Source organism: Epinephelus lanceolatus, chromosome 8, assembly GCF_041903045.1.
Source record: "Epinephelus lanceolatus isolate andai-2023 chromosome 8, ASM4190304v1, whole genome shotgun sequence".
In the NCBI taxonomy this organism is placed as follows: domain Eukaryota; kingdom Metazoa; phylum Chordata; class Actinopteri; order Perciformes; family Serranidae; genus Epinephelus; species Epinephelus lanceolatus.
In genome coordinates this window covers 14,872,575-14,898,931 of record NC_135741.1, presented here as the reverse complement: position 1 = coordinate 14,898,931, position 26,357 = coordinate 14,872,575, and the positions used below count along the sequence as shown (strand labels likewise).

The following is a 26,357-nucleotide window of genomic DNA, read 5'->3' as shown; positions in this document are numbered from 1 at the left end:
CTCATTTAAAGTCAGATACAGTCAGACACTTTGGGGCAAAACTCCCCCTGGGACATCTTGCCTCCAAATATTATTTAGTTAGATAGCTAGTGTATAGTCATATGTGACTTTCTGTAGTTCATTATTACATATAATAATAGCATTGTAGTTACAACAGCTTGCTAGCGTCATTACCTAGCTAGCCCGCGATCATTAGCATTACTAGCTAGCTAGAATTAGCTAACATATTTAGCAAGCTTGCTGGAGGAAGACATCCTGAAATGAAAAATAGTTAGCCTGAAGGAAAGGCTGAAAGGCTTCAATATAATACATTAGAGGGTCAGAATTAGGATTTTATTATTATTATTATTAAGTTACATAGCTAGTTTTGAGCTCAGGGGCTCAAGTGCTACTCTACCAATATAATTCTCTTAACAGTGAGTTGATATATGTATCATCATCCTGCACATGCTAAAATAATATCCACATATATTTTTTTTAATTTTACAGTAAATTGACTTTGTTCTTGAGGGGTGGCGCCTTACCCCATCTTACCCCACATCCCATACAGTAACACCAAGGTTGCCAGGTGCTGCCAACAGTGACATTTTACATGATGCTAACGTTAGCTCACTGTCTTCTCTAGTCTGGACTGATGTATTTCTTTGTCTGCTCCCAATAGACCTTGACACTTCTTATAAAATAGTAGCACATAGGGCAGAAATAAAAAACAACATTTTTTTTATGAATAGGTAACATTCTTAATGTTTTGTTTGAGGCTGTATCATGTAAGACTCTTGAAAAAAGAGTCGACCATATGCCCTGATTACCCTGTCAGGTCAAACTTGGAGGTTTCAGTTTTAGGGAGTAGAGAACTACGTGTATTTAAACGGAATTAAACTAGTGGATTAACTACATTTTGCAGCATCCTGTTGGTAGTTCAGCTATATTCACACGTTCATAGTGATTCTATTAGTTGAATTACTTTAATCTTCTTTGTTGTGTAGGTAGTCACAGAAACTACAACCAATTTGGGACCATTTAAGTAAAGGACTTCTTCTCTACTGTAATTAAACCCTTTTCAATCATTGTTATTTAAATGTCAAGAGAAGTTGTTGCATACTATTTTAGAAGTTACCTGGCTAACTCTGCTTGGTGCAATCTCCCGTCTGGACTGTAGTTTCTGGAAGGCAGGTGTCTGAGTGATGGACATTTTATACAAAACCAAAGCTGAAATTCATTCCTGTACTTTCCCATCAACAGTGGGGTATTTTATTTATTTGGTTTATGACCTGTGAACAAGAGGGCACGTTTTGCAATAAACTCAGTTAAGTGGCATTTTATGCTGAAATGTGATTTTTCGTATCACATGTAGGCTTCCCCAACACTGGAGGTTTTACTGTTCTACAAAATCATAAATTAACCATGGTGTCTAATTTTAACTGTTATCTTGGCTCAAATTGAGTCCTGGAATTTTAAGACATGTCAGTTTCTCTTTCTGTTAGCTGCAGCTGTCAGTCAGTAGGCTTATATATATATATATATATATATATATATATATATATATATATATATATATATAGATATATATATATAGATATATATATATATATATATATATATATATATATATATAGATATATATAGATATATATAGATATATATATATATATAGATATATAGATATATAGATAGATAGATAGATAAGTATATGAAGATGATCTTATGAATCATATCTTGGCAGTCTTAGCAGTGGCATTTGGTGCAGGCTCATTAGTATATGAAATTATTCAACCGTTTCAGCTGCCGTGTGGGGGTTTCCTGTGTGTGTGTGTGTGTGTGTGTGTGTGTGTGTGTGTGCGTGTGCGCGCGCGCGCAGGGTGGAGCAGGAGGCGGGATGCGCCAATAAAAAAGACGCACCGCTCCTCTATTGGACCAGACGCGGAGTGGGCGCACACAAGACGCGCCTACCGAGGCTTCAAGTCCTCGTTTTTTTTCTTCTTCTCCGAGACAGGAGACATGAGGTTCCGAGACACCTGTCAGGAGGACTACACATCCACAAGCTGTGTGTGATGCAACTGGAGGCTGTGTGTTTAACCATGGACGCGCTGTCATCGTTATCATAGCCTCTCGGTGACCAAGGAGCGTAAAGTTATTCTGCTGCTTTCTTGCTTTGCTTTGTGTTATTCCTCTTTTTTTAGCCCTCTCTCAAGCCGCATGAGTTCACCGCTGTTTTTAGGTCAGCTGGTCGGGGTCCCGTTAGAAATAATGCACCCCACCATGGAGAAAGACACGACTTACACCAAGATCTTTGTCGGCGGGTTGCCGTATCACACCAACGACGCTTCACTTCGGAAATATTTCGAGACTTTCGGAGACATCGACGAGGCGGTGGTTATCACAGACAAGCAGACGGGCAAGTCCAGAGGATACGGCTTTGTGAGTTCATTTAAGTAGTTGTTTTCTTGGTAGAATAAATGAGGAGTTAAACACATGCATGTGGAGTGAAATATGGGCTTTAATTAAGGTTTTATCAGCCGCTCTGACTTTAATTGGGCAGTCAGGGAGGCTGGAGACACAGTAGATCATGTCTGTGGCAGCCAGTAATGAGTTAGAAGTGACTTTATCTTTTGTGGTTAATTGTATTTTCTTTTATTATTGCCTCAGAGGCTGCACATACTGCCACTGTGTTCCAGCAAGCTGCAGACATGTGCAGTGTGTCTGGTGGTGGCAGTCACATGCTTGAAGCATGAGTAGCAGATTATTTCTTACAAGTGTGTCATCAATTATCTCTGCGGTCCCAAAGTGAGCAACAAATGAGCTCACAGACAGACACACAGTAGAAGTGTACAGTGTGAGGAGAACCTGTGCAGAGAGGAGACACACAGACACACAAGTTGAGTTAAGCTGTGGACAGATGTCTTTCTGCTGTGTGTTTGTGTGCGACAGAGAGAGAGGGGAGGGGGGTCCTTGGTCACAGAGGTGTGACATGTCAGTTGGCTCTGCAAGATAAGGCTGCAGTAGTTTCATTTTGACTTCCTCCCGTGCAGCCCTTCCCCCCCCCCCCCTCCTCCAGGATGTGTTTGGTTGTTTCTGTAAGTGACTGAGTTTGTGTGTGAAAGAGAAAGAGATGAGATGTGAAATCAAAGATAAGCCTCTGCATCAGCTGAGGTGACCAGTGCCGTGTTGACTTCTGTAAGGACAGCAATGCTCATTTCATCCCTGATTTCCTTTCAGCACTCTTAATTCCCTGCAGCAGCTTCTTGAACCCCCGGTGATCTCAAACCATCCACCGGCTCTGTTTGCATAAGAGTCCAGAGTCTGACGCTGCGAAATGAAAGAAAGCGGGGGCAGTTTTACTTTCACTGTCCCATTTATTGGCACTGGAGCTGTAGTTTACCTCACATATTAAGTGTAACTGCACTGTGTGTGTCTTAACCTTCAGCACCCCCTTCCCACTGCTATCTGCCCACTCCTCAACTCACTCCCTCAAGGTAGATTCCTGTATCTCATCCTTGGCAGCCCAGTCTGAAATAACAGATCTGCCTCCCACATAAGCTCCACTGGAAGCATTAAAACACACTGATGGATGTCTTCATGTGGTGGAGTCAGTGTCTCCTCATGCATTTAGCAAAAAGATTGAATCATTCGAGGAGAGACAAGGACAGCAGCTACCTCAGGGCCAGCCCCCTCCTCTCTCTGCCCGCTCTGGGTCTGCTGCTTCATCATGTTGGAATCACTCCTTCAACACTGGGTAGAGAAGCTTTCACATGCAATCATGCAGCTGTAAAGAGTGATTATTATTTATCAGTAATGCTTTGACTCTGTCAACAGGTGACCATGATGGACAGGGGAGCAGCAGAGCGGGCATGCAAAGATGCAAACCCCATCATCGACGGCAGGAAGGCCAATGTGAACCTGGCGTACCTGGGAGCGAAGCCTCGCAGCTCGCAGTCAAGTAAGTGTGTTAGATCGCTGCTGAACAAACAGGATGTACAGGGTCGTATCAGTAGGGCTTTTTTTGCCGTGTTGTAACCAAGCAGCGACCTCCAGGGCTGAAAAATGAATCCAACATGAAGTGCCAAAAACTGCAGTTCCTCTAATGGCCACTTGAGGCTGGCTTTAAAAGCAAGTCAATCCACATAGACCTTCATGTTAAAATGCCCAACTCTACATAGAAATAAACATGTTTACAGCCTGGGACAAAAACAGTTTTGCTGACAACTGAATGGGAGGTTAATTTTTAAATAACTCACCCGTTTACATTTTAGTTAGGCTGAAAGTTACACATATTTGCATATTGCAATACATAATGACAGTCGCACAGTCTGTAGCCCCCTTTACTCAGACTGCTTAAGGTGAGAATATTGCACCACTATTCCGCCTCGACATTCTGTATGAAAGGTAAAATTGTGGAATGGGGGGACAGAGTTGTTTGACCGTTAAGCCAGCATAGGTAGTAACAGCACCATATCGATATCTGTGGTTAAGGGATAGCTAGTAGGACGGACAAAAATGTCCACAAACTGGGGATCCCGGAGCTCCAAGTAGAGGAGGGATAAGCTGCCATATAACAGGGATGGCAAATGATTGTTACTGCCATGTTATGCTATTGTTATGGTTTAGAAAGTGCTCCCGATGCCTATGTTATATGTCACACTACAGGCTGATGCCGTTGTGTTACATGTTATGCACATCACGCCTCTTTTGCTTCCAGAATGCCAGCACGCCATGTGAAATCACACACTGGGGAGGCATGATGCCGCCACTGTTTGATTCTGTATAAAAAAGGCAAAGCCGGTGTAATGAAGGGTCTTTGTCGTGGCAGTGTTGTGGGATTTCTGGGTAAAAAGGGCTTTTGAGTCAGATCCACCGTTCGCTCCTTCCCCGCTCCACCTTCTTGTCCAAATGTAGTCACTTCTGGCTCAAAAATTCAAGATGGTGATGGCCAAAATGCCAGACTAGAGGCTTCAGAATGGGATTCCACAAAGTAACGTCATGGTAGCCACATTTATTATCTTTATACAGTCTATTATTTTACCAAAAAAAAAAAACCCCTACAAACCATGTAATGGATAAAGCTGGTAAGAGATCACAGCCAGCAATGTGTTGGTACTTCTCTGAATACTTTCTCACTACTGTACTCTCTGTGGCACTCAGTCCTAAGCCCAAATGATTCCTACTGAAGAAATCTTTAAAAACAGGTCACACATATGTAGTTTCACTTCTAGAAAAGGCTGAGAACTGCAGTTTTGTAAATTGATGTCCTAACTTCCAGGTAGTCTATGGCTTGCAGGGAGTTGAAGTTCTTACTCAAGAACTGCAGTCAACTGCAGTAAACATTAGGGCTGTTCAGAAACCATGGGGCTTCGAAGCTTCAGTGATAATTATCTGCAAATATTTGAGGCTTCAACTGGACATGACAGGAGCAGGGAGTGGGGGTTGGGGTAATAGTAAGCAATCGTATTTATTTAGGCTAATCAACCACCTAAACCCAACCTAGCTTTGGTCACACTTAGCTCTGCTGTGTGTGTGTGAGACAGAGAGGGTCAAGAGAAAGTGAAGAGAAGGTAGACCATTGCATGAAATGTTTCTTTAAGTTAATAACTCGAACGCTGTGGGTCGGGCCTCATCACTAGGTGCAAAGCAAGCACTTCTCTGCAGTTGCCAACCACACATATCCATCCACAATTCATTACATCTGTTCCTTTTCCTCATCAAACAGCCAACAGAATATCTTGAAGCGGGGGTCTGTGACTGCGCTGAGGATACTGACCTCATCCATGTCTGACACTTGCCGCCCCCTTTCAGCTTCCTCCACCAGCTAACTGATGAAAAAACAACAACAAAGCATTCGAATACTGATTTAGACGTCAGTTACCGTGGCAACGATTGAGGTTTCTGTGCTTCGAAACATTCAAGTCACCCCAGTAAACATGAAGGTTTCTGTATTTTTAGGTCACAGATACTGTTTGCTCCTGTCTAATGGGAAAGCTTTTGCATTCACAAACTACTGCATGTTCTGGGGAGATTAAACCTGGAAGGACAACCTGGAACATCTGGATGTTTTTGGATGAATTAAGTAGTTTCCTGCATGAAAAGGTTTGGTGTTCAGAAGCTGGCTGTCACATCTCAAATATCACAGCATCCCACACCTGCAGCAAAGGAAATGACATCCAAATATTCCTTGCTTGCGACGACATTACCAAATGATGATAGCCTAACTTTGATGAAAGAATACAAGCGGTTAAATGGTCACAGTTGACAAATCTCGCCAAGTTTCAAGTCTCTACATGTTGGTTTCCGGGCTGCACTGAAATGAATGGAAACCCACAGCTGCATTGGAGAGCGGAAATCGATTTAAAAACCAGTACAAATGTGTACAAATGTTGAGGTTAGCGGGATAAAACATGCAAAACAACCTGTATCCTCCTTTTATCCAGCTGTCTCTGCTCATTCCCACCATACATTCACTCTTTGTGTACTTGATTTAACGCACAGCTTTCATGCCGCCGGGCTTTTTCAGTGTTAACCACCAGCACACACGCTCCGCGCTTCCCCTCCAACATCTCGCTGCACACCAGACCTTGACAGCAGCACTTCCCTCGCTGCTTCATTTAAAGCTCGCTGGCTGAAATACCGTCGAGTGTAGGTGTGATTGACAAACAGCAGCGCCAACAACAACTGACTGTGTGTCCTTATTCCGGGGCCGCCGCTCGCGACGCAATTCCCCAAGCATGCAGCTGATGGGAGATGGCAGTGCTTGGTATTTTGTTGTTTTGTGTGAGAGAGAGAGAATAGGAGAGGGAGAGAATAAGAAGAGCAGGAGGGGATGGGACTGTTAAGAGCAAGAAATAACAACGTGTCTGTGTCCTCTTTGTGCTACTGAAGAAAGAAAGTGTGCATTTAGATATAGGTTTTAACAAAAAAAGGGTGCTGATGGAGTCATGGCTGTGCTGTGAAAGGAGGAAGAACAGAATAGCTGCAGGAATGTTGACATGAAGTCAGAGGAGGGGCAGAGAGGAGGAGGAGAGGTTTCTCCTTTCTTACTCAGCCTCAGCTGATTCCTCGTGAACTCTGGAGGCAGAGAGGTCACAGATGTTTGTGTTCAATAGAGTGCATTATTATTTGTGTGAGTGTGTCGAACATGTGTGTACGCTGAGGGAATAACAGATACCCCTGTATACATGCAAACATCTGAGACAAACAAGCAGAGGCAGAGAGGCAGAGAAGCGGCTCTGTCCTTGTCTGCCCGTCTTTCTCGTTGTCTGTGCAGCCGGTAGCGAAAATATCCCTCCTCTCTTTCTCTTTGTCTGCAGGTCTCTCTGTTGGAGTTCAGCAAGTCCATCCTACGTGGGCTCAGAGGCAATATGGGTAAGACGGAGAAGAATCAATACCTCTATTTCCACCTCTCTCTCTCTCTCACCTGCCTCCTCCTCCTCAACACAATACATCTCACTCCTCCGTCCTTGACATTTGTGAGCGCTCGCTCCTGTTCTCCACTCAGGTTGTGGTAGTTAATGCCACTCTGTAATGTGAAAGAAAGGAAGGGAAAAAAGCCATCACATCCAGCACAAATGATGCTTCAAAGATGTGTTGAGCCCCTGCGCCCCTATCTGTATCTCTACATCGTATTTGGATTTGTCTTCTGTTGTCTCTCTCTCTCTTTCTGGGCCATTAAACACGCGAGAAGCTCAATTCTGAATTTCTCTCTCGCATGACTTGGGCTTTACTGAGGCAACAAGCCATTTAGTCAAACTTCCCCGCATCCCTTCTCTCTTTCCTCTCCATACAGACACACACGCACAACTGCCATTATCTTCTCTCTTTTCCCCTCATGTTTGTGCGTGCAGAGACATGCTCTTCATATCTATTTAATATCTGCGGGTGTACTGGACCAGTGGTTCCCAACCTAGGGATCAGCAATCCCACAAGAGGTCACGAGCTGAATTCATAGTCCTGCGTTAAGGGGTTACAGATGTAGGCCTAATAAATGTTACTATACGCCAGGGCTACAGTGGCCACTGAGGTACAGTACCACACGGAGACGACGAGAACTGTGATTGGCCAGCTTTTGTTTTCTCCATGGATTATGCTAATTGTAAAGAAAACATTAAGGAGGTTGAAGGAAGACTCTAACATTGTCTTCTCCTTTCCAATAACACACAGTTGGCAAAGACAGACACACTGCAAACCTTCTTCTTAAAGGGAACCTGTTGTGCTTTTCCTTATTTTCTGTCATATGTATAAGGTTACAGTGTTGGATCCTCATATAAAACGTGGTCAGTTATGTAAATGTATGTATAAATAATCCCTTTGAGCAAAAACCTCAGGCCTCAAACAGCTCTGAATACTCTGTTTCAACAGGTTTTTCTACTTTGGCTACAAGCTGATGTCAGCTGGACAGATTTTTCTATCTGCTCCATGCACGTTACTGCAAGTGTTTACGTTACATACACTGCTACATATAGTGACATGCTAATGTCAGGGAAACAAGTCATCTGGTTGCTGGTGTTGTTAATTTCTCCCAGACCTCGTATCGTATTCCTTCTGGAACATGTGCGATTGTGCTGAGAAGCTTTTATTGGTGATTTTTCATGGTAGAAAGTGCCGCTATACTCTGTTACAATCATTCTCCGGCTGAAGGAACACTGCTACATGTAGCTACATGCTAATGTCAGGAAAACATGTCATCTTAGTTGATGATGTTGTTAAGTTCTCCCATATTTCATATCATATTCGTCCTGGAACATGTCCGGTTGTGTTTAGAAGCTTTTATTGGCGTTTTTCATGGTAGAAAGTTAATTAAAGTTAATTAAACCATTAAACTCCCCAGCTACAATGATGGTGCTGAGAGAACGCAGATACAAAAGACCTGTAAATGCTGACCAATCAAAGCAGACTTGGCTTTTTTGAGAGAGGGGTTTAAAGAGACAAAATGGAGTGTTTGAGACAGAAGGTGAATGCAGGTGTTCCAGCACAGACAATATGAGAAAAAATAATGTTTTTTGTCCATTAATGCATGTAAACATGCTCTAATAGAAACCCAAAATACAAGTATGAACCTGAAAATGAGCATAGTACATGATGCATGTGTCTGTAGCATTACAGTGGTACAATTAAGAGGTCAAATCCATCTGGCAGGACTTAAATTAACAGCTTGCATCAAACAAGGGGACACAAGATGAGCAGGATAACTGAATAAAATATTTCTGTAACAGAATTATTTATATTGGTTTAATCTCCAGCTGTTTTTTGTGAAATACTGTATAGTTTTATCCTTTTAGACTTCTAAAGATGGTTTAAATCAAACAGAGAAGAGAAAATCGGTCATCATCGACAACCTGTGATGAGGGCTCATAGACCTGTATGACATTGTGTTAAGGACTCAGAAGCAAAAATGGTCGGGCATCAGTGTATTCCACTGTAGGCAATATTGAAAATCACTGATCACGGCTGCTTTATGGCCATATTGGATTTTTATCTAAGTTTTGCAGCAATGTAATCAGAGCTGCAACAATTAGTCAGCCAATCAGCAACCGTTTTTCAAGCAGAAACATCAAACACACTATTGTCATATATGTTAGTAAAATGACTCTTTGAGTTTCAGCCTTTTGGTAAGATAATAGAAGCAATCTGAATACATCTCCTTGGGCTGTGGGGAATTATAACAGGCAACACTCAATAAACAAAACAATTAACTGAGAAAATAATCAGCAGATTAATCGGTGATGAAAATAATTATCTGTTGCAGCTGTTATTGTAATAAGGTAGCTTCACTTGTCAGGTGTTTAGTTTACTGGATAGTCAAAAACAGACTCTCCTGTCGGGTTGTTTAATCCAAAACCGTTCATTTGTCGATTTCCAGAAAATTTCCAGTATCTCAAAGTCTATCAGTGTCGCAGTATAAAATTACACCCACCCTAATGAAGGATTGTTCCTCCTAATGTTCTGGAAAGCTGAACAGTGTCATCATGGGAGCCGCCAGTGGTTTTTCAGAAACTTGACCAGCCCGGAAACTCGCTGTAATCCACATGTGACGGGCGTTCAGCCTCCTCATCCAGTTTCTCGATGTCAATGTGAACTCAAAAGGAAACCTTAATGACTCAGTTCCTGAGTGAAGCATCATGCAGGGATGATTAATACCCAGGGCTGTTACAGACAGCAGAGTGACGCTGCAGGTTGAACACCTACAACACCTACTGAGACTTGACTCAGATATTTGGTGTATGAGTGTTGTTTAGGTGATCTTAGACGAGGATACTGTCAACCAGTGTCGCAGCTGTTCTGTACGTGTGGGCGTGTTGTTGACTTTAACAATGAAATATCTGCTCTTTGGAGAAAAGATTGCAAAACATGTTTTGGTCTTTGGTTGATGAAGTTTTACAGACTGGATCTTCTATATTTTAGAGGTGTTTTTTTTTTTTTTTTTTTAAATAATATGCATGATGTGGTGTCTTCACGCCGACTTTCTGGAGGATGACAAGTTTTGATCCTGCGGCTACAGAGAGTCCATTAAAAACCTCAACTGTTCTGAGTGCTATTAATATTGCAGTCCTCAATTTCTGAATGAGTGATGAGGGAATTGAAGCTGACCCAGATGAGTCTATGAATGAGTGATGATGGGTTGATTGAAAGCCTCCCACAGTGAAATCGGACGTTTTAAAGCAGAGGGAGTTTTAATCTCTGCTTCCAGGAAGAGTCGCAGAGCTTTGACACCTCACAAACCGAAACAAAAGAAGTAGACACATCACCTGGCACATTAACTAACTAACACGCCCAGAAGGCAAACACACAGAGAAGGCACTTTGTTTATCAGCTTAGAAACACCTGCAACTCCAAGCATTAAAGGGACAGTGTGTAAATGCATGGGTTCTTGACCTTTATGTCACATTTGTTTGGAGGATTATTCTCCTTTTTTGTGTCTGTGTACAATCTGTTGATTCAGGTCCCATTTATACGACAACAATTTCAACTGAAAACAGTAAACTTTAGTTGCGTTTTAGCCGGTCGTTTACAGGACAGCGGTGTTTTGGGTGCCTGAAAATGCAACGTTTTGAAAACGGGTTCCAGAGTGCAACTTATTGGAAATGGCAGTGTCTCCGTTGTCATGTAAACTTGCAATATGCAGTACCTCTGAAAACGGAGACTTTTCACACATGCGCATTATGGTTCCAGTCACTAGGCATGCGCAAGAAAGTCGACCGTCACAACAACAATGCCGAGCTCTGTTTGTGCTGCTCACCCTGTTGATTTGAAGTGAAGTGTAGATCTGTTACTGTAGCAATTCCACCTCGTCGTCCATCCAGACAAAGTTATCTGTGCATGCTTTCTCCATTGTCTCATCTTTGTTTTGGTTTGTAATCACTGCGTTGTAGAGGAAGGCACTTCAGCGCAGGCGCATGGCGTCATGCCGTGGTGTTGCTTTGCAAATTTACACTTAGGGCTGGGCGGTATGACCTAAAATTTATATCACGGTATAAATCGAATCCCTTCACGGTAACGGTATATATCGCGGTATAAATTTAAGTGTAAAAGTTATAATAGAAGTGTTTCTGAATGGGTTTTGTAGTCCCTTAGCAAAGCTAAATTGATAAAAAAAAAAAAACAAAACAACAAAAGCAAAGATATAATGTATTTTTTAGAGCATTTATTGTGCAGAATGCAGATCTCAAAACTCAAAATTAAAACCCAGTACTCTATGGTGCAAAATGTCCCCTGGGATCTATATCAAAAGGTAATTTCCTTCTTTTAGCAAAATCCTAAATGACTGAGTTGTGTTTTTTCCACCTGGACCTTTATGCTCTGCCATTTCTCCTCTAATCATCACGCTGTAACCTGTGACAGGCTGCTATGATACCACAACTATCACACATTCACATATGGTGTTTTTGGTGGAGCCCCTAGCGTCACATAGGTTTACATTACCAAAGGTTTATGACAAACTCTCTTGCCGAAAACCAACTCCCGTGTGCGCACGGCGAGAGAGGAGAGGGAGAGACGCTGTGCTGCTGCCAGAGGAGACACTGAATGAGTTCCCTCTGAGCGGTAAGTCGCTAAAAGAGTCTGAGAAGTCCGGGGCTGTTCATAAAACATTAACTCACTCACTCACAAGTTCTCCAGCAACACATGTTGCACGTGCTACGCTAAATCACGGACGTGAACCAGTTCCTCTTGCTCCGCTGTCTCTGTGCTTGCAGCCATTTTCACACTGAGGCAGGTGCGATGACGTCATCGACGATAGGATGGTAGAGCGCAAATCTCTACCGTGGGCCAAATTTATATTATTTCTACCGTCTACCGCATATACTGCGCAGCCCTATTTACACTGTCATCCATTGGCCTGGCGTGCATACTACAGCGTTTCCAGTAGATTTTGTGGCTCTGTGTGAACAGGGATCGTTTCAATAACATCGTCATATAAACGCAGAAGTTTTTTAAAACGCAAAAGACAGACTTCTCCGTTTTTAGAGAAACAGTTGTTGTCTAAACAGGGCCTCAGTCAAAGGTACAGTTCACCCCCAAATCAAAATGTTTCCTCTCTCCTGTAGTGTTGTTTATCAGATTGTTATGGAGTGAGTTGCTGAGTGTTAGAGATATCAGCTGTAGAGATGTCTGCCTTCTCTCTAATATAATGGAACTAGATGGCACTCAGCTTGTGGTGCTCAAAGTGCCAAAATTTAATTTGAAAAACTCAACAGCAATGTCTCCTCCAGGAAATCATGACTTGGTTACTCAAGATAATCCACAGACCTTGTTGTGAGCAGTTTCATGAAGGACTATTTCCTTTCTACTAAACTACACCCGTCAACTGTATCGTTGCACAGAAGGAAGTGTGCATCTACTGCTAGCTCGCCTAGCACCACTGAGCTAGCTGACGTTACAGCTCAACCGAGGAGGACGCCATTAATGTATACATCTCACGCTGTCACGAGCACAAGTCTCTTGTCCATGAGTAGATAATTGCTTCCTTCTGCACATTGTTATGGTTGGCGGGTGTAGTTTGGAGCTTTGAGCACCTCAAACAAAGTGCCATCTAGTTCCATTATGTGGTAGAGAAGGCAGACATCTCTGTGGCTGATATCTTCAACATTCTGCATCTCACACTAAAGCAATCTAGGCTGATAAACAGCACTACAGGTGAGAGGGAATATATGAATTTTTGGGTGAACTGTCCTTTTAAGATGCTTGTAACAGATGTGTGTTTAAGCTCTTCTGTCCCATATTATCGTAAAGTGGATATCTTTGGACTGTTGGTTGGACAATGCAAGACTTTTCTACGAGTGATGGGCATTTTTCATATTTTTTTTAAATTTTCACAACTCAAAAAAAAAATCTGTAAATTGAGGAAATAATCAGCAGATTGACTGATAAAGAAAATAATCAGCTTGTCGTCTGCTAAACAGCACAGTAACACAATTCATTCAGACTGTTGATGAGGAGATACAGAAGACCTGAACTTAAAATTCTCACCAATTCTCCAAAAGCTGCTCCCACTTCACAACCTGGAATGCTGTGAGTAATTGTATCAGTGATAAAAAATTAATTTAGTGCTTCACAGAGCAATAATATGCTGTTATGAAAAATAAAAAAACACAGAACTTGGTCCAGATTTACTTCATGTCACTTATTTTTTAAGTGCAAAGAACTTCGTTGATAAAGAGTTGAGGATTTGTTTTCCAACCATCATCTTACTGTTATTTATTTATTTATTGAAGCAATACCAAAGATGAATTTCTTACTACCAATTAATATGTCCATTTTGATTAACTGATTAATCTTTTAGTCTATGAAACATCAGGACACTGTAAAAAACAAGCTAAAACCTGAAGTGACATTTTTAAACAACCGTTGAAAACACAAAGATGTTTAATTTATATTAATGCTAAAAAGAGAAAAGAAGCAAATCCTCAAAACAAATCACTAACACACAAAAAAGAGACAGAGCTCATGTATTGTATTGTGTTTTTTTCAGTGTGTTTTGGGAGCTAGCAGTTTTGATTTTGACCTATATTAAAGAAGGAAAGTCAGAATATCTTGTCCTCTGCTGCCCTGATTTGGACAGTTTCTTTTTTTATGTATATATATTTCTCAAAAGTCGAACAACTTCGTGGAAGTGCATTGCATAACAACTTAAGTTCCCCTTTAATCAACTAATTATTTCTGTGGCTTTCTTTTTCAACACAACACACTCTGAGGGAGAAATCTGTTTGTGATGTATCTTGTGAACCTGAGTCGGTTTCGTTGTTTGTCGGCCTATTTGGGGGAAAATCTGTTGTGGAAGAAGAAGCGATACCAGTTTTTGCAACAAGTTTAACCTCAAGAGATCTCAGTACTGCACAGCTGCAAAATGTGTGGCACTTTGAGTAAATGGCAGATTCACCTTTTCTGGCAACAGGAAACTCTCTTATTGAAGTCACTGTTTTTATTTGTCTCTCCACCTACACGTAAATTGAACAGCCAACTAATGAAGGTGTCTTCCATTTCTGAGGGTTGAGGTAATATTGACTCTTTAAATGAATTTGCGACTCTTTGGTTGAATTCCTCTTGATAACAAAGGATACACACGTTGCATGTTTAAGTAAAGGATAAATAAACTGTACAGCGTCCCAAATCTTTATATTCCTCAGTGTTTTATACATGCAAAGGGCGCATCTGTCCAGCTCTGATCTCTCTGCTCTGAGGCTAGATGTGTTTTTGACATGATCAGTATGACTGCAGTCAGATTCAAACATTTCTTGACGAAGTGAAGGACTTTTATTTTGGGAGCAAGCTTAGGTTTTAAACAGGCCTGTGCAGCTGATAAAGAGCAGGAGCCTTTTTAGTCCTTCACAAAATTACCAAGGACACATGATACAGATAACAAATCTGATACCAGTGCTCTCTTTTGCCTAATGTAAAATCTTTATACAGTAGAGATTTCTGTGGTGTTAAAGTGGAGGCACTTTTTCTGTTTACATTCATTAACATCTACATGTTTGATCTATTATTGACGTACGTTGTCGGATTTAATTATGGTATAAGACAGAGTAAAAACATTTCAAGGACAACAAAAACAAACAGGCACATACTGAGGCATTAACATTAAACTATATTTAATGTACCAGGAACCCTCTTGCTACTCAGGTTAAGGGGTTCGAACCCCAGGGTGGGGTAGCCCCTCTGTGGAGTTTGCATGCTCTCCCATGTCAGCGTGGGTTTTCTCTGGGTACTCCAGCTTCCTCCCACAGTCCAAAGACATGCAGGTTAATTGGTTTACGAAAAATGAATGAATGAATATTTAATGTGGTTGTGTCACATCTGATAATTTACTACCAATTACAGTGAGATTTTGACTATAGATAATTGTCCATTTAACAAAATATGTCTTCAAATTTTGCTCCTAACTTTACACAGTTATGCAGTAATAGCACTCAGTCCAGTGGTATGGCTTAAAAAAGCAGACAATAATCCATCACTGTTTTAGATTTATAGGAATATTTTGACATTTTGGTGAATATTCTTCCTTGTTTTTTTATTGCTTCGAGTTAGAGGAGACACTATTGTCATATCTGTCTGTTAAAGGGGCTATTCATTAATTGATTCATTTTTTTGTAAACACTTATCCTGTTAGGGGTCGCTGGAGCCTATCCCAGTTGACATTGGGTGAGAGGTGGAGTACACCCTGGCTGCCTGACTATTGCTGGGCTAACACACAGAGACAGACAACCTTTCGCACTCACATTCACACCTATAGCCCATTTAGAGTCTTTGGACTGTGGGAGGAAGCTGGAGTACCTGGAGAAAACCCACGCTGACGCAGGGAGATCATGCAGACTCCGCACCCCCACCCTGGGGTTGGGACCAGGAACCCTCTTGCTGTGAGGTGACAATGCTAACCATGGGGGCTGTATGTGAAAATCCAGGTGTATAAATTTACTGATCAAGGTTCTCAGCATGGAGGTGGCTGAGCCTGCAGCCAGCAGCTAACGGTCCATATGTAGCACTGAGCAGAGGGGAACCGGAAGGTTGCCGTAACATTTTCACAAGGTCGTTGTCCCTATCGATGCAGTAACTGCCATATTAGCACAGTGCAGAATGGTGGCAGTGAGCCAACCAGTGGAAAACCCATGCACTATCATGTACAAGCAGCCGGACCTGCTTAACATGTCAACAAACAGAGAAGCTTGGATCACAACACCTACATTGGTAGCGTGACTTCTGCTCAGGATGCCATTACTCCGCTATATCTTAACATAGCAAATACTGGTTAGCTGTTATATTGATGTAGCATACTGAACCTTTAAACATGAAGCTACAGCCAGCAGCTGGTTAGCTTAGTTAGCAAAACAACTGGAAACAGGGGCAAACAGCAAACCTGCCTCTGTCGAAAGGTGAAATCCACCAACCAGCTCCTCTAAAGCGCGCTGTTTAACACACTGTACATACATTATACGCCATGTGTTAATAAGAGAGCATTAAAATTGTGGTTAGGAGGATTTAGGAAACATTTGACAATCATGCTAGCAGTTTCCTACTGTTCCCACTGTTTGTGCTAAGCTAACCAGCTGCTGGCTGTAGGCTGGACTTTACTATACAGACATGAGAGTGGTGTCGATCTTCTTGTCAAAAACTAAGCAAGTACTTCCCAAAATGTTGAACTATCCCCGTATGGTTTATATAGCCTGCTTGTGTTTCTGCATGTACTGGTAAGAGTTTCAGTTTTGTATTTGTCTTGTAAACATGAGAACTGAAAGGTGCGACCGATTTAAATATGTCTGCAGGTCTGTTGTTGCCCTCCGTCTTCATCGCTGAGGGGCTCCCGGGGGGGTTCAGGGTCTGACACTCACACAGTAAACAGCAAAACTCAAACAAAGCACAGCTCTGTCTGCTGCTTCCGTGTATTTGCTTTAAGTTTTAAGAGGACAGAGGACGGGCTGATGCCAAATGTGGCTTTGAGGTACAGCTGAGTCGTAGGGGGAGGAAGGGAGGGCTGTTCTCGTTCGAGGGGGGGGGACATCTGTCGCCCATGGCTGCTGCGTGCTGTCTGCCTTTAGCACCCAACGTCGGTTCTTGGCAGAAGTGAAATTTATTTTTTCTCAAAAAAAAAAAAAAAGAATTCTGGTGTTTATTTTTGAGAGAAGAAAGGAGATGGATGTGTGCTGAGGCTGTTAAAGGTGGAGGCGTGGTAGTACTTCCTGTTGAAGCAGTGGAACAGAGAGGGGGAGGAAGAGGAGGAGGAGGAGGAGGGGGGGGTGACACATACTAACAGCACACCTGTGGCCGGGTGTAGTTGTGGCTGGGTGCAGTGAAGCTTTAGGGTCGGTGGTGGATGTGACGCCGGAGCTTGTTTCTGTGTGTAAAATGGATTTATGGTCGAGTGAAAAATGAATCATAAAACAGTGCCGACGTGTTTGACTCCTTTGATACGTTCACATCCTCAACTGTTCTCTCTTCACATCTCTGTGATTTTTTTTTTTCACTCTTCCCCTGGTTTCCTCTTTGGCTGCCTTCCTCCCCCTCTAAATTATCTTCCTCTCTCTGCCTGTAGTTATCACTTTTATCTGTCTGTCAAGGGGGTTTTAGGGAGACGGTGAATCCTCAAGTGTATATTTCTCTTATCCAGGGACCCAATTAGGAGAGGCACTTCTGTCGGATGAAAAACCTAATTTGAAAAACAAAAAGAAAAAAGGTCATGTTGAAAGCTTCGCATGGCGCAGAAAGCTCCCATTTTGTTCACTTGTCTGTTTGAGATGACACATTTTCATCTGCGTTTTGAGCTTGTGTTGTTTCTGACACTTAAATCAGCTCCTGCTTCTCAATTTAAAGCTTTGTTGCAGCAGTAAACTGATGTTGACAAAAAATATGTACAATTAATCCAGATTAAGGCCGCATAGCTTCGGTATATTTCAACCTGGACCCTATTTTCCCATGTTTGTGTCTGAGTGATTAATAGGAATAACAATTTATTTTTTTAAATTGGTCCAGTATTGAGTGACTGGGCTGCAGACAACAATGATGAAACAGGCTGCAGTGTTTGAGGCAATTATGCACCATCAATTCACATCCACTAAAAGTGTTTGTTTTTGCCACTGACAGGCTCAGATGGTTACTGTTAGTGTCTGACAACATTATGGAAAAGATCCCTACAGAGATAGACCTTTTGTTGAAGAGTAAGAGTAAGATCATTTTTGTTAAATCAGAAACATCTCCAAAACCACCAGACTCCATTTAAATAAATCATGATTGTAGCGTGTATAAAAACAGCATATTGTCCCATCTAACTGGGTGAACCTGATTTGTTAACATTCAAACATTCAAAAATCCAAATTTCTCCAAGTGTAAGATAGTTTAGCTCGAGTGTCAAGGAAGGTGGTAGGTAGGCATACTCAGCAGACTTCTTGGCTCCACAAAAGTGTAAATTTATTTACAGTGCTTGCCATTACACATGCAAATTAGGCAAAAACAAACAAAAACCCAAACAAAATGCCAAGCACATAACTGAGGAAAATTAACTCATAATAAATCAAACAAAAGGGCACGTGTTCACAGCAGCATGGCCTCTCCTCTCAGCCTCAAGCTCAAACCTCAACTGCCTTTATAGAGAGGGACTGACTAACACTTAGACTGCCTCAGCCCCTACCAAAACAAAAGGAGGTTGCAATACACAGTAACCTTAACAAAAGGAAATCAAATAAACACCTAGGATTAATTTACAAGCACATTTACATTACTAATCCTGGTTAATCCTAACCAGTTACTTTAAACTGCACTAAACAAACAAAAGAAATATTCCTACAAATGAAAACCCCTCCACTTAGTTCAGCCCAATGATGTCATTGATGACATCACTAAAACTATAAAAGACAGGAAGTGCTGAGCGGCAGCCTTTCAAACAATCCTGCATGGTGGGTCTGAACAAAGGAACAAACAGAGGTAAGTACAGACAAAGGAACAAACAATTCGACTAAGTTCAAACCTGAAACACAATAAAAGTAAATGAAACCAACTTATGACTGTGTGTGTTTGTTTTAATTTACTCATGTGCATTGATGTTTAACAAAACAAGAACACAAACAAACCCGGGATAGTAAGTGGTGTAATGTTACAAAAGCAATGGTAAATTATAGCAAAATAAACGTATGTATAAGTAACATGGTATACTGTGTACAATGAGCATGTAAGGGACAAGTGGTGAGTGAAGGTGCATTCTCACCCACTTCGTCACACCAAGAATGAACAATATATAATTAATTTTCTTGTTATCTTAGCTAGATTTTATATTCATAAAACAAAATACTTAAAGAAATTGCCCTCATATCCTACTTTCAAGAATTCAGATCTAGACACATATCAAACTAAAATATGTAATAAAAAACAAACCAAACCTATTGATTTATGCAAATCTTACAACTTTATAACCAAATCCCTGTGTGTGTTCATTGTCTGTTTTATTTATTTATTTGTCTGGTTTTGTACGATAACATCTATTACTGTCACATTATTTTCATTTGTGGTTTTTGTTCATTGCTTTCCACTTTGTGTGCAGACTAGATTTGACCACTGGATGCATTGTGTTGAAACCATTAATACAAAGTTTAAAATGATACAAGAAAAAAAAAATGGGTGAATTAGGGTCTATTTGAATCAAACCAGAGTTGGTGATTGTTAGAAAAATGGAAAGACGAACCAAGATGGTTTTTGTGGGATTCATTTTGTTTCTGTTGACTTTGAATGAAGTGTTTTGGAATGATAAAATAGCTGTTTATTTAAATGGAGTCTGGTGCGTTTGGCGATGGGGATTTCAGGGCTGTTTCTAGTTAAACAAAAAGGATATTACTCTTTAACAAAAAGGTTGACCTCTGCAGGGATCTTTCTCATAATGTTGTCAGGCACTCGGAATAACAATCTGAGCCTGTCAGTGGCAAAAACATGCACTTCTAGTGGACATAAATTGATAGTGCATAACTGCTTAATACTGAAACAGTTTGAAAACTGTTGCTCCCTTTCGTCACAGAAAAACAACATGGTAAAACATGGTCCAGGTTGAAAACTACTGTAATTACCCTTTAACAAGCTGTGAATACTTAGTATTTAAGGCTAATTTCATGTGCACATCACGTGCCTGCAGGTGCTTCACAGCAAAAACCTCAACTGCCAGTAAAGAGTAAACATTTAGCATTAACATGCAGTATATTAATATGTCAAACCTTTTTTACACACATTAAAATGTAGTTACAAGCAGATATAAGGATGTTTCTGGGTGTTCATAAACGTAGTTGTCAGCTATAAACAGTTACTGAATTATAACACTATAATATTGCTGCAGTCACATAGAATAATTTATAGTTATGCACGATCAAATCCTGTGTTATTAAAAATGTTAACTGTATTTCACATGTACAAATCATTCACAACCAGGTTTAAATGCCTAATTATGTCTACGATATTTATAAGTTTAGTTTATTAGTTTAGTTGACAGGGACCATGTACAGAACAGGTTCTGTACCAGAGTTAGCTAAATAGCTAATTTGCATCTGTGGTCCCTGGAAATCAATATGATAAATATAAATGATAAATACTAGGACGTATGTCCTATGAAAACAACTGCACACCAATATATTGTCCAATAATAATAAATGTTTATACTTAATTTACAGAGGCTTTATTAGCAGGAGTTTGACAAACACATTAATAAATGTCGTTAAAACTGCTTACAATAACAGTATAGTGCATTATAAACTGTTTTATAAACTGCTTGGAAAATGTCAATAAAGGAAGTTAACATGAAGTGTTACTGACTTACTGTGAAGCAGCTGCAGACACGTGATGTCTGACAAACAGCTGCTTACTCATACCTCGATTAGTTGATCTAAATTTGAGATCAGATTTGTTTTGGTGGTTAGGTTCTTGTTGGTGGATGTTTTTAAATTCTTGTTGATGTGCAACAAGTGAAACTGAGATTATTAAGATTATGTTACACTACAACCACAAATCTCTTTGTTCGTCGGGTTTACACTTTTAGCACGCACAATCTGAGACATGTTGAAATGATCATATTACACCATAATGATAATATTCAGTAAATATGCCGCGTATTTTCCTCCGATCACGCAGCCCTGTGTGTTGATTCAAATGTCTTTGTTGCTTGCTGACATGAGAGCTGAGTGTCCAGCGCTGATGCTGGCCTTTCTGTCTCTCACCCTCCCTCAAGCCGTGTGTGTGTGTTTATCGAGATGGTCATGTGCGTGCGCCTCCATGAGTGTGTGTTTGTCTCTTTGACTGACTCACCCTCCTCACATCCCTGATCTGAACTATTAAAAGCATGGCTGTCCTACGGCATGAGGGATATGATGGCTGATCCTTCACCTCTCAGCATCTCTCCCTCCCGCTTGCTCCTCCTCGCCAAAGGAGTCCCAGCCTCGACCCTTCTTTTTTATTCAACGCGTCCTATCTCTGTTAGGCTGCTGCTGCCTGGTTTTGAGGAAGGACAGTGAGGGGGAGTGCAGAGGAAGCTGGCTGTGAGGGAGTAAACCCAGCGAGGGGAGGGAGAGCGGAGTCGGTGGAGGTTATTCTGCTCTCGTGGGTATGTTAGTGAGCGTACACCCATGCAGCTGCGCTAATTAGCCCTGCTATGCCTGAGCCCCCCACTCACCACACACACACACACACACACACACACACACCCACACACATCCACATCCTCTTCTAAGCTGCTTATCTGACGACAGCAACCTTTTAAGTGTTCATTATACTTGTTTCTTTCACACTTGCATGTTCTCTTTTTCTGCATGTCTGCTCTGTAACTGATTGCGTGCATGTACATCTACACCCCGTGTGTGTGCGTATATATATAAATGTGTGTTTGACAGCCAGCGATGATGCCAGGCACTGTGAGGAGAGAGGCGAGGCGCAGCTCCCTCTCGTACGATGCCGCTGTCACATTGAATCAGTCAGACCGGTGCACAAGCAGGCAGCGGCACACAGCCGTGGGAATGACACTGCACTTCTGCTCTAGGAGAGACTGACGGAGTTCGAGTGAGGAGGGATGAGATACAGAGGGGTCGAGGAGGGCGCCAATATTAGCTTCAGCTGTGTTTTGAGTCAGTGTGCTGCTCTAGTTCATTAGTCTGCAGGTTTTTACCTGCCTTGAAGACCCTGGAAGCGTTGTTCCTCAGTCAGCGTCTTACTCTGACTGATGGGGTTTCACTTAAAAATGGAATTTTCTGCCAGAAAGTTTTGGTTATTTCACACAAGAGGTTTCTGAATGTTTGTGTTTGTGTGTGTTTTTTCTGCTCAGTTGGAAAAAGGTGATGTTAACATATCTCTGAACAACATTTGAACCAAAATGTGATAACAGTTGTGGGGTTGTTTGCTAATGTTGCCAGGCCCTTATCAGCCCCCTGCCTCACCCCCAAACAGCCGGTGTGTTCAGCCTAAAGGCTGAGCCAAAATCCAGATTGCAGATTTAGCACAACACAACATTTCTCACTGGGCTTAAACACAGTCCAATAAGGCAGTAAAATATCACAGTCAATCTTTTTATCAAAAACTGGAAGCCATCGTACTGTGGCTACCAATAAAAAGTGGCACAGGCATATTTCTGACTGACTATTGCACGACTCTTAGAAGCTAAATGATTGTGTGCAACCTTATTGTCTTCTTGAACACACAGACGTGTCCGAATTTACTGAGAGTTTCAAAAAAGAGAATCTACATCTTCAGTCATTTACACTCAGTTTATAAAAATAGACATTTTTGGAAATACACTTGTTTGCTTTCTTGTGGGGAGTTAGGTCAAGTCCACATGTTTGTCCACACAAACTGTGTTCTAGGTCACTGAAAACTGGCCTTTTGTAAAAATCCTTCCAGGGTGAAGATGTTCAAAAACTCCATTTTTAGTGGTGACTTGTAGACGCAGAAAACTGAGTTTTGGGCTTTTTTTTTTTTCAGGCTTCTTATTGACCACCATCGTATTCTTTTTCTTTGCGTGACTGGCTGACATAGTTCTAGGGTTAGGGCACGGTCACACAAGACAATTAACACCGGTGAATATTCACTTCCTGTTCACTTCCATTCAGTGCGAGCACAGGGACGAATAAAACATTCAGGTGACAAAGCAGATTTATATCTCTGCATCACATGGAGTTCAACTTTTGTGGACTTGGACCGGCAAGGCCGCAGTTTTAACTAGCAGCAAAGACGTGTGTGTGTGTGGAGGAGACATCCCTTTCTACACACAGATTGTGTTATAGAGGCGCCACAAAGTCCCTTCTTCATGCTACCTTTGCATTTTTAAACAGAAACAAATGGCTGCAGCATCACGCTGTTCTTGTGTGTGATTGTAGACTGCATCCTGGCATTGTGAGATCAAAAAAGGTGTGAAAGGCATGACATGAAACGCAACAAGGCAACCCAGGATTGTTTTGCCAACTTGCTGACATTTTCAGCTGCTGTTCCTCTTTGTTGAGTTAGGCGCTAGCTGTTACCAGCTACTTTTTAAATCTCCTGCAGTGGGTTGCATATCTAAAACATTGTCAAAATGTCACACCCATGCCACCCATGATCCCATCCTGCTGGCTGTGCCATTCATACAGTCATGGTTTTGGCGCTGTTACTGACTCTGTTGCCGGCTCAGAGATGAGACAACTCTGCCCCCCCATTACGTGGTCATACCTTATATACACAACGGTGAGGTGGCATAACTGTGATATTCCCGCCTTGAACAGGCAGTATGAAAGGGGCTTTTGATAGTTGCCTTGCCTTACCAGCCAATATTGTATGATACTGGCCATGAAAATTAGAGAATACCCCATGTGAGAGATGCTGGCTGGCTGGCAGTGAGTCGAGAGACCTAAGAAAATGGAACATGTGCCGAAAAACATTGAAAGCGGAGATTTATCTTCATGGAGCCGTATCAAGTAGATTGTTTTCCTCTGTTCATTTTTTTGCAGCTGCATGATTTATTGTTCACTACATTCATATATTGTATTGAAGATGTCATATAATGTTTACTATTTTATTTTGCTCCTCACATTATATTTGGGAACTATTAAATATCCCGCAACTTACGTGCACGTAATAAGAGTTGTGTTGAAGTTTGGCGGAGTGATACATGGGATGTGAGATGTCACTCTTGTTGTCGATTTTCAGTTTTCCTACGTTCTTTTGGGAGATTAAAGTGGATCAAGTCACTCCCGATAAGCATTGCCCGTGCTCTTACTTGACCCACAGCCCTTTGATAGAAAATTCAGTAACTAGTAAGTTTATAGATAACACAGGAGGAAGAAACCTGCCTTACAATATTTTGCTGTATTTGTATGTATTTCACTGTATCTAGCTAATATTAGCTAGCAAGCTAGCTTTATGTGTCCTACATTCAGCATGAATATTGCCTCGGCATGTGATGGTCACTCACCTGCAGTTGCTCATGTGGGACCGTACCATTAGGGTTTAATTGCTGCCTGTTGGTTTGGCATGCCCTTGACAGCACTTTTTGCTTGTGTGGACAGGATTTTGGTTTTATTTAGGGAGGAAAAAAAAAACAGTTTTCAAAAATACCCATATATGGGAGGACCAGGCCTTAGACGAGAAGATAGATACTGCAGATAATTGTATAATTGTATTCCCCAAAATTATCTGCTCTAACTATTCTTTAATTTGGAGACGAGAGATGAGACCTTTTATTTGAAATTCCTGCTTCAAAAATACCATCTGCATAAGAATTATATCTACAATTAATCAGTTTTCTGTGATAGTGCAGCAGTAATTCTCTTGAATAAAGTATGACTTAGTTTGGCTTAAATGAAAACAGGCTGACACATAAATCATCATCAGGCAAGCATTTAAGGAGAATTTTAGGATTCCTCAGTCTGACAGAGTAGGGTTAAATAAGTCCATAGAAGAGCCAAGTAGGGTTGAATAACTTTAAAACTAAAATATGGGTCGGAGAATATTAGCAGACAATCTGTACATACTGGTGTGTGCCTGTGTGTGTTGTGTACACAGCAGAGTGGGTGTGAACAGGCCCAGTCCCAATATATTTGTTGTGTAAGCACACCTGATCCCTGCTCTGGCTCTGTTTAGGGGTAAGCAGCAGCAGCAGGCCACCTCCCGCTGCTCCGCTCACCTGTTAAGACTCTGTGACAATGTTAGTGTCAGGTTAGTGCATCTGACTGATCACAGGAGCGTAAGTGTTAAATACTGTCATGTTCTGTTGTTTTTACTTAAGCAGCATGACCCACTTCCTCTGATATGATTGCTGTAGCTGTTGCCAGATGTAACTGAGGCAGTTCAGGTTAAGTGGGCAGCCCGAGGCAAGGGCATGAGTGAATACAGGAGGACAGCCGAGCACTTTTTTCTCTCATTACTGCCGTGGCTCGGAGTATCAACAGTCTCATGCACTGCATCTGTTGTGGCAGCTTGTGTGAGTGAGTGTGAATGAGTGTGCAGGCGTTCAGCTCAGAGACCACGGTTCTGATTATTCATTTCAGAAATACAACTCGTGATTAAAAGTTATCGCTTGTTATTTGGTGTTTTTGAATGGGTGATATTTCATTTGGAACAAAGCGTTTCTTTTTGAGCATTTCTCTGGCAGTGTGCTAATTAAACTTAAACACAAGGGAGGAGGTCTATTTTGAGGCAACAGTGCTGATAATTGCTCTTAAAGGAAGACGTCATTATAGGACTCAAGTTGGGATATAAAGAAAAGGAGCTGTTACTGAATAAACTGCAGTATGTTTATGTTTAAACATGCGACTCAAAGTGAGCGTGTGTCTCTGGTTACTGATGTTCTTGTTACAATGACACTCGATAATCAGATCTCACTCAGAGTGGCAGCTCTGAACACATTAATTATATTTTCTTACTCATCATCGGATACTCAAACAGATATGAATGTGGTCAGGCCTGTTTGTGTCATTTTTATCTTCTCTATCACACTTATTTTATTCTTCAGGCTTCGCTTGGCATGAAGATGTTTTTGTTGTTGCTTTGCTTTTGTACATTCTAAGGGACAGTTCACCCCCAAATTAAAAATACATTTTTCCTCTTACCTATAGTGCTGTTTATCAGTCTAGATTGTTTTGAGTTGAGATGCAGTGTTGGAGATATCAGCCGTAGAGATGTCTGCCTTCTCTCTAATATAATGGAACTAGATGGCACTCAGCTTGTGGTGCTCAAACTGCCAAAAAATGCATTGGAAAAACTCAACAGCAATGTCTCCTTCCAGAAATCACGACCTGGTTACTCAAGATAATCCACAGACCTTCTTGTGATCAGTTTATGTAGGAACTATTTTCTTTCCACCAAACTACACTCGCCAACTGTATCACTCCGCAGAGGAAGGCGTGCATCTACTGCTAGCTCACCTAGCACGACTGAGCTAGCTAACATTACAG

The 26,357-nt window shown here is 41.4% G+C and overlaps 1 protein-coding gene across 2 annotated transcripts in view; it reads left to right on the top strand.

Moving 5' to 3' along the window:
- The first annotated feature begins 1,911 nt into the window (after positions 1–1,911).
- Positions 1,912–26,357, top strand: part of rbm38 (RNA binding motif protein 38) — a 29,280-nt gene continuing 4,834 nt past the window's right edge. Inside the window, exons 1-3 of one of the 2 annotated variants that reach the window (XM_033627988.2) lie at positions 1,912–2,418; positions 3,814–3,937; positions 7,299–7,353. In XM_033627988.2, coding sequence (XP_033483879.1) covers positions 2,197–2,418; positions 3,814–3,937; positions 7,299–7,353 — 401 coding nt within the window. In that variant the 5' untranslated portion in view covers positions 1,912–2,196. The remainder of the gene's footprint in view (positions 2,419–3,813; positions 3,938–7,298; positions 7,354–26,357) is intronic. The other variant, XM_033627989.2, reaches the window with a different exon arrangement.